The following is an 18,434-nucleotide window of genomic DNA, read 5'->3' on the forward strand; positions in this document are numbered from 1 at the left end:
GGGCAGTTTTGGTCTCCTTATCTAAGAAAGAATGTACTGACGTTGGAGAGGGTACAGAGAAAATTCACTGAAATGATTCCAGGAATGAGAGGGTTAACATATGAGAAACGTTTGTCTGCTCTTGGACTGTATTCCTTGGAGTTTAGAAGAATGAGGGGGGACCTCATAGAAACATTTCGAATGTTGAAAGGCATGGACAGAGTGGATGTGGCAAAGTTGTTTCCCATGATGTGGGAGTCTAGTACGAGAGGGCATGACTTAAGTATTGAAGGGTGCCCATTCAGAACAGAGATGGCGGAGCAGACTCGATGGGCTGAATGGCCGACTTCTGCTCCTTCGTCTTATGGTCTTATGGTCTTATTACCTTAAAGGTAAATTTGTGGGTTGAGTCTGTGGTGAGGAAGGCAAATGTAATGTTAGCCTTCATTTCAAAAGGACTAGAATATAAAAGCAAGGATGTAATACTGAGGCTTTATAAAGCATTGGTCAGATCGCACTTGGAGTATTGTGAGTAGTTTTGGGCCCCTTATCTAAGACAAGATAGAAACATAGTAAAACCTACAGCACAATGCAGGCCCTTTGGCCCACAATGCTGTGCTGAACATGTACTTACTTAGAAATTACTTAAGGTTACCCATAGCCCTCTATTTTTCTAAGCTCCATGTGCTGTCATTGGAGAGGGTCCAGAGGAGATTCACAACAATGATTCTGAGAACGAAAGGGTTAATTTATTAGGAGTGTTTGATGACTCTACTTGATGGTGTTTAGAAGAATGAGGAATGATCTTATTGAAACCTATACTGACAGGCCTAGATAGGGTGAATGTGGAGAAGATGTTTCCTGTAGTGGGTGAGTCTAGCACCAGTGGACAAGAGATAAGAGATATCTATTTAGAACAAGGATGAGGAGGAATTTCTTTAGCTAGAGGATAGTGAATCTGTGGAATTCATTGCCACTGACGGATGCAGAAGCCAAGTCATTGGGTATTTTAAACAGCAGTTGATATGTTCTTGTTCAGTCAGGGTGTCAGTACAGGGAGAAGGCAGGAGAATAGAGTTGAGAGGGATAATAAGTCAGCCATGAGAGAATGGTGGAGCACACTCAATGGGCCGAATGACCTAATTCTGCTCCTATGTGTTAGGGTCTTTTCGTCTTCCTCTCACTTTGAATACTCGTATTTAACATTTTCACCCTAACTCCAACTACCAACAGACTCCAACTACCTTCCCTATCTGTGCCTCTTATGATTTTATAAACCTTTAGCAGGTCTCCTACAGCCTCTAATGTGCCAGGGAAAACAAACCAAGTTTCAACAACCTCTCCTTATAGCTATCACACTCCATTCTAGGCATGGTCTGTTCTCACCAAGTTCCTGCTTCTGTGCTTGAAATTTCCATCCGCGAAGACCAAAATACCATGCATATTCTTATCTGCAACATCTGCCCACTCGTTGTCAATGGTTGGTGCATGAGGAACACCTAGATATCAGTACACCACTGCCCCTCTCCTGATCTAGTCAGATAATCACTTACTTTCCTACTATTGCTTCTGAAGTGAATAACCTCATCTTATACTACCTCATCAAAGTAACTCTCCACCCCTCAACCTGTCCAAACAAACCTGGAGAATTCTTTGCACAATCCTCAAGGCTCCACCTCCAAACCAGCTCTTGGTCATTCAGAAACCTGGAGACACAGGTAGACAAGGCAAAAAGAAGGGGTTTGGCACATTTGCTTGGAATACCAAGCACTAGAGTTGGGATGTCTTGTTATAGTGGTACAAGACATTGATGAGATGAGGTGCACCTTAAGGATGTGTGTTTACCTCACTCCTCTAGTCTCTGTACACATGTGACTGTGTGGCTAGGCACAGTTCAAGCACAATCTCTAAATTTGCCAATGACATTATTGTTGGTAGAATTTCAGATGGCGATGAGGAGGTGTACAGAGGTGAGATAGATCAGCTAGTTCAGTGGTGTCGCAACAACAACCTTGGACTCAAAGTCAGTAAGACCAAGGAATTGATCGTGGACTTCAGGAAGGGGAAGTCCATCAGGCCGTAAGACATAGGAGCAGAATTAAGCCATTCAGCCCATCAAGTCTGCTCCACCATTCCACCATGGCTGATCCTAGATCCCACTCAACCCCATACACCTGCCTTCTCGCCATATCCTTTGATGCCCTCACCGATCAGGAAACGATTAACTTCCGCCTTAAATACATGCAAGGACTTGGCCTCCACCGCAGTCTGTGGCAGAACATTTCACAGATTCACTACTGTCTGGCTAAAAAAAATTCCTCCTTACCTCTGTTCTAAAAGATCACCCTTCAATCTTGAGGCTGTGCCCTCTAGTTCTGGATACCCCCACCATAGAAAACAACCCACTTCACATCCACCCTATCTAGTCCTTTCAATATTTGGTAGGTTTCAATGAGATCCCTCCGCGCTCTTCTAAATTCTAAGTTGAAGGAGTACACACCAGTCCTCAGCAAGGAATCAGGAGTGGAAGGGGTGAACAGTTTCAAGTTCCTGTGTGTCAATAACTCTGAGGATCTATCCTGGGCCCAACATATCGATGTAATTACAAAGAAGGAACTGCACTGACTGTATTTCTTTACGAGTTTGAGGAGACTTAGTATGTCACCAAGGCACATGCAAATTGCTACAGATGTATCACCATCTCTACGGAGGGGGACACTTCATAGGATCAGAAAAGGCTGCAGGAAGTTGTAAATTCAGACAGCTTCATTATGGGAACTAGCCTTTCCTGAATTCAGGACACCTTGAAAAGGCGATGTCTCAAAAAGGCAGCATCAATCATGAAGGACCTCCGTTGCCCAGGACATGCTCTCTTCTCATTGCTACCATCAATGAGGAGCTACAGGAGTCTGAAGACACACACTTAATGTTTTAGGAACAGCTTCTTCCCCTCGGCCATCAGATTTCTGAATGGACAACGAACCCATGGGCACTACCTCATTATTTGTTTTGCTCTCTTTGAGCTCTACTTATTTAATTTTGAAAATATATTTCTATTGTAATTTAGTTTTTTATTATGTATCGCCATGTACCGCTGCGGCAAAGCAGCATATTTCGTGACATTTGCCAGTGATACTAAACCTGATTCTGAGACCATACCCGGAGTATTGTGTGTTGTTCTGGTTGCCCTGCCAGAGGTTACCAGAATAAGGAGATGGTGCAGCAAGGATTCATAAGAATGCTGCCAGGATCAGAGGGCTTGAGCAAAGAGGAGAGACTGGACAGGGTGGGGCTGTTTTCCCTAGGTTCAGAGGTGACCCTGTAGAGGTTTATAAAGTGATGAGGAGCATTGATAGGATGGATGGCTGCAATCTTAGGCTAGTGAGGTTTAAAGCTAGAGCTTGGGTAGGGAAGATTTAGATGAATAGCAGAGTTTGGAGGGATATGGGTCAAAGGTGGGTAAATGGGATTAGTTTTGGATGGAGCACTTTGGTTGGCATGGAATGCTGGGACTGAATGGCCTGTTTCCCTTCTGTATAACTGTGACTCTAGAGGGTGTTAGTCTCAGATGAGAGGGGAAATATTTAAAGGGGCCTGAGTGATACCTTTTTCAGACACAGGGAGGTGGATGTGTGAAACAGAGCGCCAGAGGAAACGTTAGACACAGGTCTAATTACAATGAGTAAAAGTCATTTTGACAGATAGATGGATAGGAAAGATTTAGAGGGATATGGGCTAAATGCAAGCAAATAGAACCAGCTCAGAAAGGCTCTTGTTTCTGTGTATTATGACACTGTCACTCTGTTACTCAGCACTACTCTGTTAGCATAATTAATGAACAACCCCACCTCCTTTTCTCCTCAACCTGTTCTTTTGAATCAGTGTAAAATCTGAAGGATTGAACACTTTGCCTGGGCACCCGATAAGTGCATTTCTATATAACCAGAACAATCAAGGTATCCTGCATATTCTGGTTTTATTTGTTGACTATTCTGTACATCATTTTACGATGAGCAGTAGAGAGCATCCTAAAAAGCCGTATCACTGCATTGTATGGAAAATGCATTGCGGTGAATGTGAAGGTTCTATAACAAGTAGTCAAAACTGTTCAAAGCATCAATGCCACCAGCCTACCCACCATCAAAAACATACATGCAGAAAGGCGCCGGAAAAGGGCTAGTAACATCATGAAGGATGCAGCTCTTTGAAGATCATGTTAGGGATCTGGAGCAGCAGCTGGTTGACCTTCGGCTTGTACGGGAGAGTGAGGAGATAATCGATCAGAGTTACAGGGAAATAGTCATCCCGAAGTTGCCAAGGCAAGTAGCTAGGTGACTGTCAGGAGGAATGGAAATGTGAATAGGCAAATAGTGCAGAGCACCCTGTGGCCATTCCCCTCAAAAATAATTGTACTGCTTTGGATACTGTTGTGGGGAATAACCTCCCGAGGGAATGTTATAGAGAATGGGTTACAGGCACTGAGCATGGGGCCATGGTGTAAAAGGGAAAGAGAGAGAAGAAGGGAGTGGTACTGATAGGGGACTCAATAGTTACTGCAACAGACAAGAGATTCTGTGGACATGAACAGGACACACGGGCGGTATGTTGTCTCCCAGGTGCCAGGGTTAGGAACGTCTCAGATCATGTCCACAACTTTCTGGAGAGAGAGGGGGAGCAGCCAGATGTCTTGATACATACTGGTACCAATGACATAAGAAGGAAAAGTAATGAGGTCCTGAAAAGAGAATTTAGAGAGCTAGGTAAAAAGCTGAGAAGCAGGACCTCCAGGGTAGTAATTTCTGGATTGCTGCCTGTGCCACGCACCAGTGAAGGCAGAAACAGGATGATTTGGCAGATAAATGCGTGGCTGAGAAGCTGGTTCAGGGGGCAGGGCTTCAGGTTCTTGTAGCACTGGGATCTCCTCTGGGGGTGACCTGCTCAAAAGTGACAGGTTGCACCTGAACCCGAGGGGAACCAATATTCTTGTGGGCTGGTTTGTTAGAGCTGTTGGGGCGGGTTTAAACTAATTTGGCTGGGGGAGTGGGAACCAGAGTGATAGTCCTCAGGATAGGACGGATGGTAAAAAAGTAAAGATAGCGTGCAGTCAGTCTGTCAGGAAGGGCAGGCAGGTGATGGGACATAGTCACAGACAACAGGGTGAATATCAGTACATCAGGGATGCAAAATCAAAAAGGGTAGCAAATACAGTACTCAAGGTGTTGTATCTAAATGCATGCAGTATAAGAAATAAGGTGGAAGATCTTGTTGCAATATTACAGATTGTTGGGTATGATGTTGCGGCCATCACTGAATCTTGGCTGAAGGATGGTTGTAGTTGGGAGTTTAATGTCCAAGGCTACAAGGAGGGATAGGAAGGTAGGCAGAGGGGGAGGCTTGGCTCTGCTGGTAAAGAATGGCATCAAATCAGTAGAAAGATGTGACATAGAATCAGAAGATGTTGAATCCTTGTGGGTTGAGTAAAGAAACTGCAAGTGTAAAAGGACGTTGATGACAGTTATATACAGGCCTCCCAACAGTGGCTGGGAGGAGGACCACAGGTTACAGCAGGAAATAGAAAAGTCAAGTCAAAAGGACAATGTTATGGTAGGCATGGAAGATTTTAACATGCAGGTCAATTGGGAAAATCAGGTTCATAATGGATCTCAAGAGAGTGAATTTGTTGAATGCCTAAGAGGTGGCTTTTTAGAGCAGTTTGTCATTGAGGCTACTAGGGGATCAGCTATACTGGATTGGGTGTTATGTAATGAGCAGTAGGCGATTAGGGACCTTAACGTAAAACAACCCTTAGGAACCATTTAAAGGAAACAATTCACTTTTACTAAAATTTATTTTATATCCTGAGAAACCTCCAAATTCATTAAATAATTTTAGCAATTAATTTTATATATGATAATACTCCTCTTAAAGTCACAGATTCTTTTAGATATTTAGGTATTATAATTACTAAAAAAATATAAGAATCTTTATAAAGCCAATTTTGTTCCTTTAGTAGACTCTATGAAGTATTTATTTAATAGATGGAATCCACTTACATTTTCACTTGTTGGTCGTATTCATATAGTTAAAATGATGATTTTACCAAAATTTTTATATTTATTTCAGAATATTCCTGTTTTTTTGACTAAGAAGTTTTTTGATTGGATTGATTCTATTATTTTATCTTTTATTTGGAATAATAAAAGACCAAGAATTAGTAAATGTCACTTACAAAAATTGAAAAAGGATGGAGGTCTTGCTTTGCCTAATCTAAGAATGTATTATTGGGCTGTTAATGTACGATACATGTCTTTTTGGTTATACTGGGTTGATAAGAGTGATCAGCCAATTTGGGTAGACCTGGAACTGAAAGTTGTAAAACAGTTTTATTTAACCTCACTATTGGGAGCTGCTTTACCTATGCAATTAGCTAAAGTTGTTAATTTAAACCTATATCCTGTGATTAAGCATTCTTTACAAATTTGGCTCCAGTTCTGCAATATTTTTAATCTTAAAAAATTTAAACTTTGTAGTTTAATTTATCAAAATTACTTTTTTAAACCTTCTTTGAGTGATCCAATTTTTTTACTTTGGAAAAATAAAGGTATTAATTCTTTTTTGGATTTATTTAAAGAAGATAGATTGATGTCTCTTGAACAATTAATTGATAAATATTCTCTTTCATACTCACACTTTCTGCAATACCTTCAAGTTAGACATTTTTTACAAAAATATTTAAGTAATTTTCCTTACATATTGGAGGATGACCTGTTAGATACTATTATGAGTATGAATCCTTCGATCAAGGGTTCTGTTGGAAGAATTTATAAGTTATTATTACAATGGGATAAGCGTCCTTTATCTAAGATTAAACAGGATTGGGAAAAGGAACTTAATTTGACTTTTATGACGGAGGATTCGATGCGGATTTTGAAGTTGGTTAACTCTTCAATTTGTGCTAGCCATTCATTGATTCAATTTAAAATTGTACATCGTTATCATTTGATGAAGGAGAGACTTACTAAAATCTTTTCTAATGTTGATAGTCATTGTGATAGATGTAAAACTGAGATAGCTACACTGAGACATATGTTTTGGTTTGTTCTATATTGGAACAGTTCTGGAAGTCGGTTTTTTCAACAATTTCTAAAACACTTAAAATCAATCTACAACCTAATAAATTAACTGTGCTTTTTGGAATAATTCCTCAAAATATTCATGGTGTCTGACCAACATGTTATTGCATTTGTTCCATTGATAGCTAGGAAGGCTATTTTGTTGAAGTGGAAGGATATATCAGCTCCCACTTTGTCACAATGGTTCTCTCAAGTGATGCTATGTCTTAGTTTGGAGAAAATTAGAAGTCGAACCTTTGAATCTTTATTTGATTTTGAGAAAAGATGGGGCTCATTTGCTCGTTATTATCATTTGAGCTAATTGATAGAGTTTTTCCACGATCTAATTGTAAATTTTTTAGTATATTTTCTTTTCTTGCTGGTGGTTTGATGTTTATTTTTAGAAGCTTTTTGTGACCCCATGTGAACCCATGACTCCAGGGTTGTACACCTAATGGGTTCTTTTTTTTTCTCACTTTTCTGCTTAGTAGGTTTTTTTTGTTATCACAAATTTGTTTTCAATCTTTAAGACAATGTCTTTTTTGAGATATTGTAAGTGTTGTTACTTCAACGTACTCATGTTATTTTTTTGTATAACAATAAAAAGATTTGAAAAGAAAGAAAGAACCCTTAGGAACCAGTGATCACAATATGATTGAGTTCAACTTGAAATTTGATAGGGAGAAAGTAAAGTCTGACGTATTTCAGAGGAGTAAGCTAAATTACAGAGGTATGAGAGAGAAGTTGGCCAAAGTAAATTGGAAGGAGCTGCTGGCAAGGATGTCAGCAGAGCAGCAATGGTATGCGTTTCTGGGAAAAATGAGGAAGGTGCAGGATATGTGTATTCCAAACCTGGAGAAATACTACAACCGTGGCTGACAAGGGAAGTCAAAGCAAAAGTCAAAGGGAAGTAAAAACAAAAGACAGGGCATACAACAAAGAAAAAATTAGTGGGAAGACAGAGGATTGGGAGGTTTTTAAAATCCTAAGGAGAGCAACTAAAAGAATCATTAGAAGGGAAAAGATAAAATATGAAAACAAGCTATCAAATAATATCAAAATGGATAGTAAAAGGTTTTTCAAGTATGAAAAAAATAAAAGAAAGGTGAGAGTATATATAGGACCACAAGAAAATGAAGCTGGAGAGATAATAACGGGGGACAAGGAGATGGCAGATGAACTAAATGAATATTTTGCATCAGTCTTTACTGTGTGCAACAACCAGGGAAAGGTTTCACTGCTAATGTACAGGTTGTTCTGTAGCAGCAGTGTTTGGGTTATGACTAGAGATAACGGAGGTTTTGGAATGTTCTGCTGTCCAATGAAGGGAGTGTTTTTTTTCTTGTTGTATGTTGTTCGAAGTCTTTTGCTCAGCGGAAGATGAAGAGAGAAGATGCCAGAACGAAGAGGTCGTAGACTACAGGATGGAGTGGACCTGGAATGGGGCCGGGAGTCAACGACACTCGGAGCAAATCAATGGAGAATTAATGGACGGGAAAACCGTGAGCTCCAACGTGCTCGTTAGACTGTATCATTAAAATGGCCCCTTTTCCTTTTTGTTTCTTTTACTAACTTTATAGTCAAATTAAGAATTATAAAGCTCAATCATTTAAGTGCATATGGTGTACTGTCCGATATTTTGTGGTACTGATTTGTAACAGGGTAACACATTACGCAGCATCCACACAAATGAGATTTCACAAGTTTGGCGGGTTCGGGAACTGTCTTCCCCTAGACTAGTGCCGCCGGTCGAACTTGAGGGTTACACGTAGAAGACACTAGCAGCGTGCCAAATGTTATAGTGTGTGAAGGATGAGTAGTGGGTGCCGTTACTATTACAAGGGAGAAGGTGCTTAGAAAACTGAAAGACCTAATAGTACAATAGTCACCCGGACGAGATGAACTGCACCCTAGGGTTCTGAATGCGGTAGCATTAGAGATTGTGGCAGCATTAGAAATGACCTTTCAAAAAATCATTGGACTCTGGCATGGTGCCAGAGGACTGGTAAATTGCAAATGTTACTCCACTCTTTAAGAAAGGAGGAAGGCAGCAGAAAAGAAATGATAGACCAGTTAGCCTGACCTCAGTGGTTCGGAAGATGTTAAAGTCAATTGTTAAGGATGAGGTGATGGAATACTTGGTGACACAGGACAAGATGAGACAAAATCAGCATGGTTTCCTTAAGGGAAAATCCTACCTGACGAACCTGTTGGAATTCTTTGAGGAGATTACAAGTAGGATAGATAAAAGGGATGCAGTGGATGTTGTATATTTGGACTTTCAGAAGGCCTTTGACAAGGTGCTACATATGAGGCTGCTTACCAAGTTAAGAGCCCATTGTATTACAGGAAAGTTACTAACATGGTTAGAACATTGGCTGATTGGAAGAAGGCAGCGAATGGGAATAAAAGGATTCCTGTCTGGTTGACTAGTGGTGTTCCACAGGGGTCGGTGTTGGGACCACTTTTTTTATGCTATGTATAAATGATTTAGATGATGGAATAGATGGCTTTGTTGCCAAGTTTGCAGATGATACGAAGATTGGTGGAAGGGCAGGCAGTGTTGAGGAAACAGGTAGGATGCAGAAGGACTTAGACAGATTAGGAGAATGGGAAAGAAAGTGGCTAGTGAAATATAATGTTGAAAAATGCATGGTCATGCACTTTGGTAGAAAAAAAATGTACGGACTATTTTTCTAAACGGGGAGAAAATCCAAAAATCTGAGATGCAGAGGCACTTGGGAGTCCTTGTGCAAAGCACCCTGAAGGTTAACTTGCAGGTTGAGTTGGTGGTGAGGAAGGCAAATGCCATGTTAGCATTTATTTCAAGAGGTCTAGAATACAAGAGCAAGGATGTGATGCTGAGGCTTTATAAGGCACTGGTGAGGTTTCACCTTGAACGTTGTGTACAGTTTTGGGCTCCTCATCTTAGAAGAGATATGCTGGCATTGGAGTGGGTCCAGAGGAGGTTAACAAGGATGATTCCAGGAATGAAAGGGTTATCATATAAGGAACAGTTGATGGTTCTGGGTCTGCACTCACTGGAATTCAGAAGGATGAGAGGGGATCTCATTGAAACCTTTTGAATGTTGAAAGGCCTAGGCAGAGTAGATGTGGAAAGGGTGTTTCCCATGGTGGGAGAGTCTAGGACAAGAGGGTACAGCCTCAGGATAGAGTGGCATCCATGCAAAACAGAGATGCAGAGAAATTTCTTTCACCAGAGGGTGCTGAATTTTGTGGAATTTGCTGCCATGTGCAGCTGGGGAGGCCAAGTCTTTGGATGTATTTAAGGCAGGGATTGATACATTCTTGATTGGACATGGCATCAAAGGTTACGGAGAGAAGGCTAGGAAATGGGGTTGAGGAGGAGAGAAAACAAGGAACAGCCATGATTGAATGGTGGAGCAGACTCGATGGACCAAATGGCCTAATTCTGCTCCTATGTTTTATGGTCTTATGGACTCAAAAATAATTACTTTCCTCCAGCATTACAGCTGACCAACATTTCTACCCATAAACCAACTCATTCACATCCCCAACCACCACTACTTTATAATTTTCTGACTGAGTCACCTTATGTACAGATACTCCTGTGCTTAGTGTCACTTTATGGACATGCAATCAATCTATATACAAACTATCTAATATATTCTATTATTAAGTTTTATTATTATTGTGTTTTTTATCTTATTGTGTTTTTTGTGCTGCATTGGTTCCGGAGGAACAATTATTTTGTTCTCCTTTACACTTGTGTACTGGGAATGACATTAAACAATCTTGAATTTTACTTTCACATTCTAGTATCTGTTAGTTTTATTGTATTCCTTTCACAGAATGAAAAAAACTGAGTCTCACTCACCAATTAAGGAGCCTCCACAGAAAGGGATCCCATTTTTGGATAACATGGCAATCCAGGGGGCAGTTCCCTTTGACACAACTCTGCCCTGTGCTATCTTGGGCTGAATCGATGATCTCCTTATTCGGGGTTTTCCACACACTGGAATATTGTACACAAAATATCATCAAACATGAATAATGAATTTCCAGAAAGAGTTTGATAAACTGGTGCATAAAAGACTTATCGATAAGATAAGGTTGCATGGATTTGGGGATAATGTATTGACATGGATAGAGGATTAGATAATGAATATAACCAATAAACTGCTGTTTATTGACAGTTAGCTCAGTGACTAACACATTCATTCCTACAATTCTGATCAAAAAGCTCCAAAATCTGGACCTCTGTAGCTTCCTCTGCAACTGCATCCTCGACTTCCTCACCAGAAGACCACATGTGTGGATCAGAAATAACATCTCCACCTCGCTGACTGAAGCACCTCAGGAATGTATGCTTAGCCCACTGCTCTACTCTCTCTTCACCCCTGACTGTGTGGCTAGGCACAGCTCAAATGCCATCTATAAATTTGCTGACCATACAACTGTTGTTGACAGAATTTCAGATGGTGATGAGAAGGCATACAGGAGTGAGGTATCAGCTAGTTATAAACAAAATATACTTAGAATGGTGTCGCATCAACGTCGGTAAAACCAAAGAACTGATTGAGAACTTCAGAAAGGGTAAGATGATGTAACACACATCAGTCCTCATAGAGGGATCAGAAGTGGAGAGAATGAGCAATTTCAAGTTCCTGGGTGTCAACATCACTGAGAGTCTAACCTGAACCCAACACATCAATACAGCTACAATGAAGGCACCTCAGCATCACATCCCTGTTCTTGTATTTTAGACATTTTGAAATGACTGCTAACATTGCATTTGCTTTCCTCACCACTGACTCAGCTGCAAGTTAACCTCAGGGTGTTCTGCACAAGGACTCCCAAGTCTCTTTGCATCTCAGATTTTTGGATTTTCTCCCCATTTAGAAAATAGTCTGCACATTTATTTCTTCTACCATGTATTTTCCAACATTGTATTTCATTTACCATGCTCTTGCCCATTCTCCTAATCTTTCTAAGTCGTTCTTCAGCCTACCCGTTTTCTCAACACTACCTACCCCTCCACCAATCTGCATATCGTCTGCAAACTTGGCAACAAAGCCATCCATTCCATCATCGAAATCATTGATATACAGTATAAAAAGAATCAGGCCCAAAACCGATCCCTGCAGATCACCACTAGTCACCGGCAGTCAACCAGACAAGGATCCTTTTATTCCCACTCGCTGCTTCCTACTAATCAGCCAATGCTCTAAGCATGCCAGTAACTTTCCTGTAATACCATGGGCTCTTAACTTGGTAAGCAGCCTCATGTGTGGCGCCTTGTCAAAGGCCTTCTGAAAGTCCAAATATACAACATCCACTACATCCCTTTTATCTATCCCACTCGTAATCGCCTCAAAGAATTCCAACAGGTTTGTCAGGCAAGCTTTTTCCTTAAGGAAACCATGCTGACTTTGTCCTGTCTTGTCCTATGTCACCAAATACTCCATAACCTCATCCTTAACAATTGACTCCAACATCTTCCCAACCACTGAGGTCAGGCTAACTGCTGTCTTCCTCCTTTCCCAGAATGGAATGCCACCTGCAATTTTCCAGTCCTCTGGCACCATGCCAGAGTCCAATGATTTTTGAAAGATCATTACTAAAGCTTCCACAATCTCTACCACTACCTCTTTCAAAACCCTAGGGTGCAGTTCATCTGGTCCGAATGATAACATCTCAAGCTCACTGATAATCAAAACCGGCAAAACTATGCTTAGCCCACTGCTCTACTCTCTCTCAACTCATGAGTGTATGAGTCTAGCTCAAATGCCATCATTAAATTTGCTGATGGCAAAGCTATTGTTGGCAGAACTTCAGATGGTGATGAGAGGGTGTACAGGATCAGAAATAGCATCTAGTTGAGTGTTGTCGCAGTAACAAACTTGCACTCAACATCAGTATGACCAAAGTATTGATTGTGGATTTCAAGAGGGGTAAGATGAGGGAGCACACACCAGTCCTCATGGAGGGCTTGTCCTCCTTACTCTCCCCCTACCACCTTATTCTGTTATCTTCCCCCTTCCTTTCCAGTCCTGATGAAGCGTCTTGGCTCGCAACGATGACTGCTTATCCATTTCCATAGATGCTGCCTGACCTGCTGAGTTCCACAAGCATTTAGTGTGTGTTTCTTAGGAATTTCTTTAGCTAGAGGGTGGTGATTCTGTGGAATTCATTGCCATAGACAGCTGTGGAGCCCAAGTCATTAAGTATATTTAAAGGAGAGGTCAACAGAGAAACACATTTGTCAGGGCGATAAAAGTCCTGGGGAGAAGGCAGGAGAATGGGATTGTGAGGGATAGTAAATCAGTGTGGTAAGGCTTTGGCTCAACAGGGCTTTGGTGAGAACAGGCAGAGGCAAGGTAAGTAGGTAAGTTCATTGCTTATTTCTTTTTTTTAATTTAACTCTTGAGGGAATAGGGGGTATGACTACAGGGTCAGTGTTCTGTTCTGGGTGTCAGATATGGGATTTTGAGGAGACAACCAGCCTCTCTGATGACCACATCAGCACCAGATGCATCGAAATGCAGCTCCTTAGAGACCGTATTAGGGAACTGGACCTGCAGCTCGATGACTTTCAGCTTGTTTGGGAAAGTGAAGAGGTGACAGACAGCAGCTACAAGGAGGTAGTCACCCCAAGGCTACAGGAGACAGATAAATGGGTGTGTTACAGTGATTTTTGGGTTTAGGACATATACATTTAGCACTTGAATTTGACTACCAGTCTTCACATCTGAAAATGTATTGAGGATTTACTCCGGTGTGCAGCTCTAAACAATGGGTTCCTAAAAACTGAATCCCAGTTCAGACAATGCTGATTAAAATTCATTTGGATGTCTGTGGTGTGGATGTGAATCAGGAGGTGTGAAAGTTGTATGTGGTTTCAAAGAAAGCATTGTCCATACATTGTAAATGTGGAGTTGTCCTTTGATGTTTGGCACATAAAATATTGAGTCCCACGTTGGGCCAGCAGACCTTTCGACCAAAACTGTCTCCATATGATGGCTGCTGTACTTTGTTTTGTCGAATAAAGAAGCTGCTTTGTATCTAGCAGTAATTTTCTCCAGTGACTTCATTCACGCAACAACAAGATGACTGTCAAGAGAGGGGAAGGAAAACATCAGATGGTGATGTTTGTGCCCTTCCCCCTCAACAATAAGTACTCCACTTTGAGTACTGTTGGGGGGGGGGGTCAAACCTACCTGGGGAAGCAACAGCGGCCATGCCACTGGCACTGAGTCTGGCCCTGTGGCTCCAAAGTTCAGGGAACTGAAGAGGAAGGCAGTAGTAATAGGAGACTCGATAGTCAGGGGGACAGATAGGCGATTCTGTGGATGCAAAAAGGAAACACAGATGATACTTTGCCTCCCAGGTGCCAGGGTTCATGATGTTTCTGAGCACGTCCACAATATCCTGAAATGGGAGGGCGAGCAGCCAGAAGTTGTGGTACATATTGGTACCAATGACATAGGTAGAAAAAGGGAGGAAATCCTGGAAGCAGAATACAGGAAGTTAGGAAGGAAGCTGAGAAGCAGGACCTCAAGGGTAGTAATCTTGGGATTGCTGCCTGTGCCACGTGACAGAGAGGATAGGAACAGATTGAAGTGGCAGGTAAATGCGTGGCTGAAGAATTGGAGCAGGGGGCAGGGATTCAGATTTCTGGATAAATGGGACATCTTCTGGGGCAGGTGGGAACTGTGCAAAAGGAATGCTTTGCACTTGAATCCAAATAGGACCAATATTCTTGCAGGCAGATTTACTAGAGCTGTTGGAAGTGGTTTAAATTAATATGACAGTGGGGTGGGAACCAGTATGACAGAGCTGAGGATAAGCCAGCAGGTTTAAAAGCAGATGATGGGTGTACCATGAATGTAAGAAAGGATAAGCCAATCATTGGGAACAAATGCAGAGACAGCAAAGAGTTAAACGGTACCACAGAGGCAAAAGTCAAAAGGGTAAAGAATGCAGGACTGAGGTGCTGTATTTAAATGCATTTAGCATTCGCAATATGGTGGACAAACTCGCGGAACAATTACAGATTGGTCGGTATGATGTTGTGGGCATCACTGAGTCGTGGTTGAAAGAGTGCCACAGTTGGCAGCTTAACGTCAAAGGATATATTTTGTACCGAAAGGACAGGCAGGAAGGCGTAGGCAGTAGTGTGGCTCTGTTGGTAAGAGATGGAATGACATCTTTAGAAGCAGGTGGACTGCTTCAGAAGCAGATGGGAACTGAACTGCAGAGATGGAGGAAGGGGCGGTTGGCTCACAAATTGAGAAAGCTTGGAGGCAGTGCGAGAGGGAGAATAGGCAGGTGATACAGAAGGGATACACTCAGATCGATAGTTTGAGGTGTGACTACTTTAATGCAAGAAGCATCATGAACAAAGCGAATGAGCTTAGAACATGGATCAGTACTTGGAGCTATGATGTTGTGGCCATTACAGAGAAGCAAGGATCAGATGGGTCTATTGAGGAATATAGGGTAGCAAGAAAGGAGCTTAAGAAGGGGCTGAGAAGAGCAAGAAGGGGGCATGAGAAGGCCTTGGCGAGTAGGGTAAAGGAAAACCTCAAGGCATTCTTCAATTATGTGAAGAACAAAAGGATGACAGGAGTGAAGGTAGGACCGATTAGAAATAAAGGTGGGAAGATGTGCCTGGAGGCTGTGGAAGTGAGCGAGGTCCTCAGTGAATACTTCCCTTCAGTATTCACCAATGAGAGGGAACTTGATGAAGGTGAGAACAATATGAGTGAGGTTGATGTTCTGGAGCATGTTGATATTAAGGGAGAGGAGGTGTTGGAGTTGTTAAAATACATTAGGATGGATAAGTCCCTGGGGCCTGACGGAAAATTTCCCAGGCTGCTCCATGAGGCAAGGGAAGAGATTGCTGAGCCTCTGGCTAGGATCTTTATGTCCTCGTTGTCCACAGGAATGGTACTGGAGGATTGGAGGCAGGCAAATGTTGCCCCTTGTTCAAAAAAGGTAGTAGGGATAGTCCGGGTAATTATAGACCAGTGAGCCTTACGTCTGTGGTGGGAAAGCTGTTGGAAAAGATTCTTAGAGATAGGATCTCTGGGCATTTAGAGAATCATGGTCTGATCAGGGACAGTCAGCATGGCTTTGTGAAGGGCAGATCGTGTCTGACAAGCCTGATAGAGTTCTTTGAGGAGGTGACCAGGCATATAGATGAGGGTAGTGCAGTGGATGTGATCTACATGGATTTCAGTAAAGCATTTGACAAGGTTCCACACGGTAGGCTTATTCAGAAAGTCAGAAGGCATGGGATCCAGGGAAGTTTGGCCAGGTGGATTCAGAATGGCTTCCCTACAGAAAGCAGAGGGTTGTGGTGCAGGGATTACATTCAGATTGGAGGGTTGTGACTAGTGGTGTCCCACAAGGATCTGTTCTGAGACCTCTACTTTTTGTGATTTTTATTAACGACCTGGATGTCGGGGTAGAAGGGTGGGTTGGCAAGTTTGCAGACAACACAAAAGTTGGTGGTGTTGTGGTTAGTGTAAAGGATTGTTGAGGATTGCAGAGAGACATCAATAAGATGCAGAAGTGGGCTGAGAAGTGGCAGATGGAGTTCAACCCGGAGAAGTGTGAGATGGTACACTTTGGAAGGACAAACTCCAAGGGAGAGTACAAAGTAAATGGCAGGATACTTGGTAGTGTGGAGGAGCAGAGGGATCTGGGGGTACACGTCCATAGATCCCTGAAAGTTGCCGCACAGGTAGATAGGGTAGTTACGAAAGCTTATGGGATGTTAGCTTTCATAATTCGAGGGATAGAGTTTAAGAGTCAGGAGGTAATGATGCAGCTCTATAAAACTCTGGTTAGGCCACACTTGGAGTACTGTGTCCATTTCTGGTCGCCTCACTATAGGAAGGATGTGGAAGCATTGGAAAGGGTACAGAGGAGATTTACCAGGATGCTGCCTGGATTAGAGTATGCATTATGATCAGAGTTTAAGGGAGCTCCAGGGCTTTACTGAGGAATAGATAGAGTGGACAGCCAGTGCCTCTCTCCCAGGGCACCACTGCTCCAAACAAGAGGACATGGCTTTAAGGTAAGGGGTGGGAAGTTCAAGGGGGATATTAGAGGAAGGTTTTTTTCTCAGAGAGTGGTTGGTGCGTGGAATGCACTGCCTGAGTCAATGGTGGAGGTAGATACACTAGTGAAATTTAAGAGACTACTAGACAGGTGTATGGAGGAATTTGAGGTGGGGGGGTTATATGGGAGTCAGGGTTTAAGGATCGGCATAACATTGTGGGTTGAAGGGCCTGTACTGTGCTGTATTATTCTATGTTCTATGTTCAGGGGCAGGAATGGCTACTTAGATTGCCAGGCTTTAGATGTTTCAGGAAGGACAGGAAGGGAGGCAAAAGAGGTGGGGGTGTGGCACTGATGATCAGAGATAGTGTCATGGGTACAGAAAAGGAGGAAATCATGGAGGGATTGTCTACAGGGTCTCTGTGGGTGGAAGTTAGAAACAGGAAGGAGTCAATTGCACTACTGGGTGTTTTCTATAGACCAGGGACATTGCGGAGCACTTAGGGAGACAGATTCTGGAAAGGTGTTATAATAACAGGGTTGTCGTGGTGGGAGATTTTAATTTCCCAAATATTGATTGGCATGACCCTAGAGTGTGGGGTTTAGATGGGGCAGAGTTTGTTCGGAGTGCTCAAGAAGGTTTCTTGACACAATACTGTATGTAGAGAAGCCTACAGGAGGAGAGGCTGTACTTGATCTGGTATTGGAAAACGAACCTGGTCAGGTGTCAGATCTCTCAGTGGGAAAGCATTTTGGAGATAGTAATCACAATTCTATCTCCTTTACCATAGCATTGGAAAGGGATAGGGACAGACAAGTTAGGAAAGTGTTTAATTAGTGTAAGGGGAAATATGAAGCTATCTGGCAGGAACTTGGAAGCGTAAATTGGGAACATATGTTCTCAGGGAAATGTATGGCAGAAATTTGGCAAATGTTCAGGGGATACTTGCGTGGCAATCTGCCTAGGTATGTTCCAATGAGATAGGGAAAGGGTGGTAGGGTACAGGAACCATGGTGTACAAAGGCTGTTGAAAATCTAGTCAAGAAGAAAAGAAGAGCTTATGAAAGGTTTAAAAAACTAGGTAATGACAGAGATCTAGAAAATTATAAGGTTAGCAGGAAGGAGCTTAAGAGCGAAATTAGGACAGCCAGAAAGGGCCATGAGAAGGCCTTGGAGAGCAGGATTAAAGAAAACCCCAAGACATTCTACAAGTATGTGAACAGCAAGAGGATAAGACATGAGAAAATAGGACTAATCAAGTGTGACAGTGCAAATTGTGTATGGAATTG

The 18,434-nt window shown here is 42.2% G+C and overlaps 1 protein-coding gene across 1 annotated transcript in view; it reads right to left on the bottom strand.

Annotated features, from left to right (window-relative positions):
* Nucleotides 1-18,434, bottom strand: part of mynn (myoneurin) — a 467,776-nt gene that overhangs the window by 230,119 nt on the left and 219,223 nt on the right. The window contains exon 11 of the mRNA XM_063045225.1: nucleotides 10,951-11,088. Coding sequence (XP_062901295.1) covers nucleotides 10,951-11,088 — 138 coding nt within the window. The remainder of the gene's footprint in view (nucleotides 1-10,950; nucleotides 11,089-18,434) is intronic.

The sequence above is a fragment of the Mobula hypostoma genome, chromosome 4 (assembly GCF_963921235.1).
Source record: "Mobula hypostoma chromosome 4, sMobHyp1.1, whole genome shotgun sequence".
Lineage (NCBI taxonomy): Eukaryota > Metazoa > Chordata > Chondrichthyes > Myliobatiformes > Myliobatidae > Mobula > Mobula hypostoma.